We start from the raw sequence: 3,640 nt of genomic DNA on the forward strand, positions 1-3,640 counted from the left end.
TTACTTAAAAGGTAGCAACTCTTTGAAACAAAATAACTCTTCTATGTTTGCACTAAGTATTTGCGTTCACTACCTTTTTCTTCATGGGATAAAAACAAAGCTTGATTTTAATGGGAAAAAACATCTTCTCAAAATTTGTATAGCAAATAGACTTATACGTTTGAGTAAGTTTATAACAGAGAAGGAAGCTATTTCAATAGGTGCTTATAAAACAGGCATGTGTTAAACTGCATTATGGGCATTAAGGAAGCAAGTATGTAAAAGGCAAGAATTGTAAAACAAAGTAATTTGTAAGTTGTGTTTTAAAGGTATTTTTAGAGTACTGCTAATACCGTGAAACCAGCAACCTACAGGATGTTAGTACTGACAAAAATAAATACAAAATCTATTAGGAAGCACTGCTTTAAATTTGAGCAGAAGGACCTTCTGTATCAAATTATAAACATGTTCCTCATTTGGACAAAAAAAAAAAAAAGGTACTTCAGAGATTTTTTTTTTTTTCAAAGATTCATGAGACAGTCAGCCTTGTGACAAGCCAGATATAATTTAGTTATTACTTTGTAGCTACAGTAAAGTGTTCAGAAACTATACAAAGACTTTAGACAGTAAACATGGATTTAAGAGAACTGCAATTCAGTTACACTGGATCCTTGAAGAAGGAGTTCCCAGTACAACGTCATTAGTCTGCTTGCATCACAGAACAGTTCCCAGTTAGACATACACATTCATGACATTCACATTCATTTGGTCCACCGCTTAACTCTTCTTCCTTTTTGTCTTGCAAATGTGTATGTTTTTGTCTGCCTCTTCAGCAGGTGTTTACCTAAAAGATAAATTACAGTACCTTTAGAAGACAACAAGGCCTTCTTTGTGAGAGAAAATTATACAAGTAATTTAAATTTAGCTAAATGAGACATGCTAAAGGTTTACAAACTTCTATTCCTGAGATTACATGTTGCCATTATTCCCCAAAAGCCCTTCCTACTGCCTCTGCTGGTAGCATGTCTAGTCAAAAAGTGAAAAAAACCCTCCAAAATTATCCAAATGAAGAAAAAAAAAAAGAGGGGAAAAAGCTTATTTGTCTTCTAGGGAACTGAAGCATTGGTGTATGTGCTTTTTGCAATACAAACTTCTTCCTACAGGATTTACAGGTATGCGGTGCTTCTCTTGTAACTTTTATTGTGGCAACAATGGGGAGTGATGAGTGGAAAAAAAAAAAGATTTATTGCTTAAGTCAAAGTAAATTAAACCACATAATGGATACATTTGGTTTGAATGAAACTCCCACTAACCAAACTAATTAATACAACTAAAAGTTCAGACAGACCAGGGCTTTTTTAATGTTGTTTTTTTTTTTCCCCCCTTTTTAAGCAAATCTATTTTTTGTGCTATATTAGAATTCAAGATTTGTATATTATATCATTGTAACAATGAAAAACCTATTTTCCCTAACAGTCTTTTAACAACTTTATTAATTTTCCATCTTCTCTATTAAGAAGTATCAACTTTAAACAATAAACCTCACACTGTCATGTGATAACTGGTAAAATGCAAACAGTTGCAGTCACTACTGATCTGGAAAGGACTTTCAATCAGCAGACAATAAAAAGTTATAGATATTTTTTTATCAGCTGTGTTAAAAAATTTTTTCTACACTTTGTATACCCGCTTCCCCCATCGCTATACTGAAAGTATCTAACCGCTTCGATTCTCTTCCTGTTCTAGTAACTTTTGCAAAAGGAGGACAAAACACTCCATTCTACTTTAGCTCTCAGTTATTAATTATTACTGTGATTTAAAAAAAAAACAAACTCAAAGCAGGATATGGCAGATTTGGAATTACCTTCCTCATCCACCTCCAGCCATTGGTGGTGGACTGGGGCCCCGACCCCCGTGATTTATCCGACCCATCCTACGGCGAGGATGAGCTGGAGGCCTGAAAAAAATGCAATGAAAATAACATAAATTCAACCAGCATTAAATTCTTGAACTAGAAATACAGTAACACTGTCTCTTAATGACAGTAATTAGAAAGCTAGAACCTCTGGAATAGTTTGGGTTTCATGGGAAAAGTTGTAAAAAAAAAAAAAATCAACGAAAAGTCTCTTATGCAAACTGTTCTCATTTACTCACATCACACAAGAGAAAGCTACTGCTGAGGCTCTTACTCAGTCCTACAAAAAGTATCTAATAAATGAAATGAACGATTTAATGTAAATCAAATGCTGAGTATAAGTCAATCTAGCAAAAGAAGAAATTCAAGATGTGTATTGTCTATTAGGCAGGTCTGAAAAATAGTTTCAGTGAGTTAAAGACTATACTACTGTTCCAGCTGTGCAAAGCTGTGCATTATCAATGAGCTTCAGACAAAATACTGCAGATAAACAGCATTTCAGTCTTCTTACATGACCTACTTCAATGCAAATCACAACTGTAGTCTGAATAGATTGTCATTTTCCTAAAAAAGGAAAAAAAATCAGAACTACTGTGAATATGAAAATATACCCTCTTCCATCATTGTATCCTGAACTGGAGGAAGATGTGTAGCCTCTTCTTCTCAAATCTGGTTGAATAATGCTCTGGAAACTGAAAAATAAAGCAGGACTTAGATGAACTGATTGCTAGATATAGTTTCTGAATTTTTGGATTGCAAGATAAGAAATGGCCTGAAAAACAATAAGCAGTGTTCAGGAATGAACAGCGTATCTTGTCAAGATGATTGTTGTTTCATAAACCTTGGCAGTTTTTTCTCCTATGTATGAAGATAAAATCTGAAGTAATTCCAAATCACAGTGGGGCTCAAACTATAAAACCTAATTTTCTCATAAATATGCAATAGATGCATGAAATATAAACCTGGAACTGAAATAATGGACTGCTGAATACACTGAAACAACTTTTTTTTTCTAATGGGCTCTGATCTGGGGCCATAGATTTGTGATTACTGCTCTGCTGTTATTTTTACTTAGCCAGAGTCTGTTGTCACCAGTTTCTACTGGTGACAAATAATAGCTGACACACAGCAATGGCTGATCCAATAATGAAGATATTATTTGGAGAATAGAATTAGAAAACAGCTGTTTAACAAAGTATATGTGTTTTTTTTCTGTAATAAAATGGAAGAATTGTAGGAAAACTAATTTTAAGTGCCAGTAAGTTAGCATCACTTTTCACACACTTTTCATTTTATTATGTATGCTATTGTGCTTAAAAACCACAGCCACGTAGTCACAGTAAAGTGTTCATGTATGTTTGGGGACAGTAGACAAGGAATGCTGAAGAGTAAATCTCACATTTTTATTGTTGTGTTAATGATAGCACTGGGTAGCTTCTACTTGTGGCAAATCTAAAAATAAAGCCCAGCAAAGGAATGAATTTTTACTTACAACAGAACCACAAAATCTGCTATCGACCAGAAGAAATCTGTTATAGATGACAAACTCCAAGGAGCCCGACTCCGGTTATCCAACACTTGTCCTGTAACACACCAAGATAACAAAACAGCTGGTGATGTTTGGGGTGTGCTGCTGCACAGCAAGCACAGCGCGCAGGAACCCATCTGCTGCGTCTAGAATCTGGGAACAATTTGGGACGGAGAAACTGCACTTAACAGGCACCAGCAGCAGGTACCGTTCCCTAC

General features: G+C 35.0%; 1 protein-coding gene across 1 annotated transcript; it reads right to left on the minus strand.

Moving 5' to 3' along the window:
* Positions 1-525: 525 nt before the first annotated feature.
* On the minus strand, positions 526-3,477 carry LOC104269046 (selenoprotein K; the record flags this gene model as incomplete). Its single annotated transcript, XM_009868157.1, has 4 exons — positions 526-823; positions 1,844-1,936; positions 2,506-2,586; positions 3,387-3,477. Coding segments are annotated over 3 exons (260 nt in total), but the record flags the coding sequence as incomplete, so codon positions are not given.
* Between the last annotated feature and the right edge of the window lie 163 nt (positions 3,478-3,640).

This window comes from Apaloderma vittatum, unplaced genomic scaffold (assembly GCF_000703405.1).
Source record: "Apaloderma vittatum isolate BGI_N311 unplaced genomic scaffold, ASM70340v1 Scaffold45184, whole genome shotgun sequence".
NCBI lineage: Eukaryota > Metazoa > Chordata > Aves > Trogoniformes > Trogonidae > Apaloderma > Apaloderma vittatum.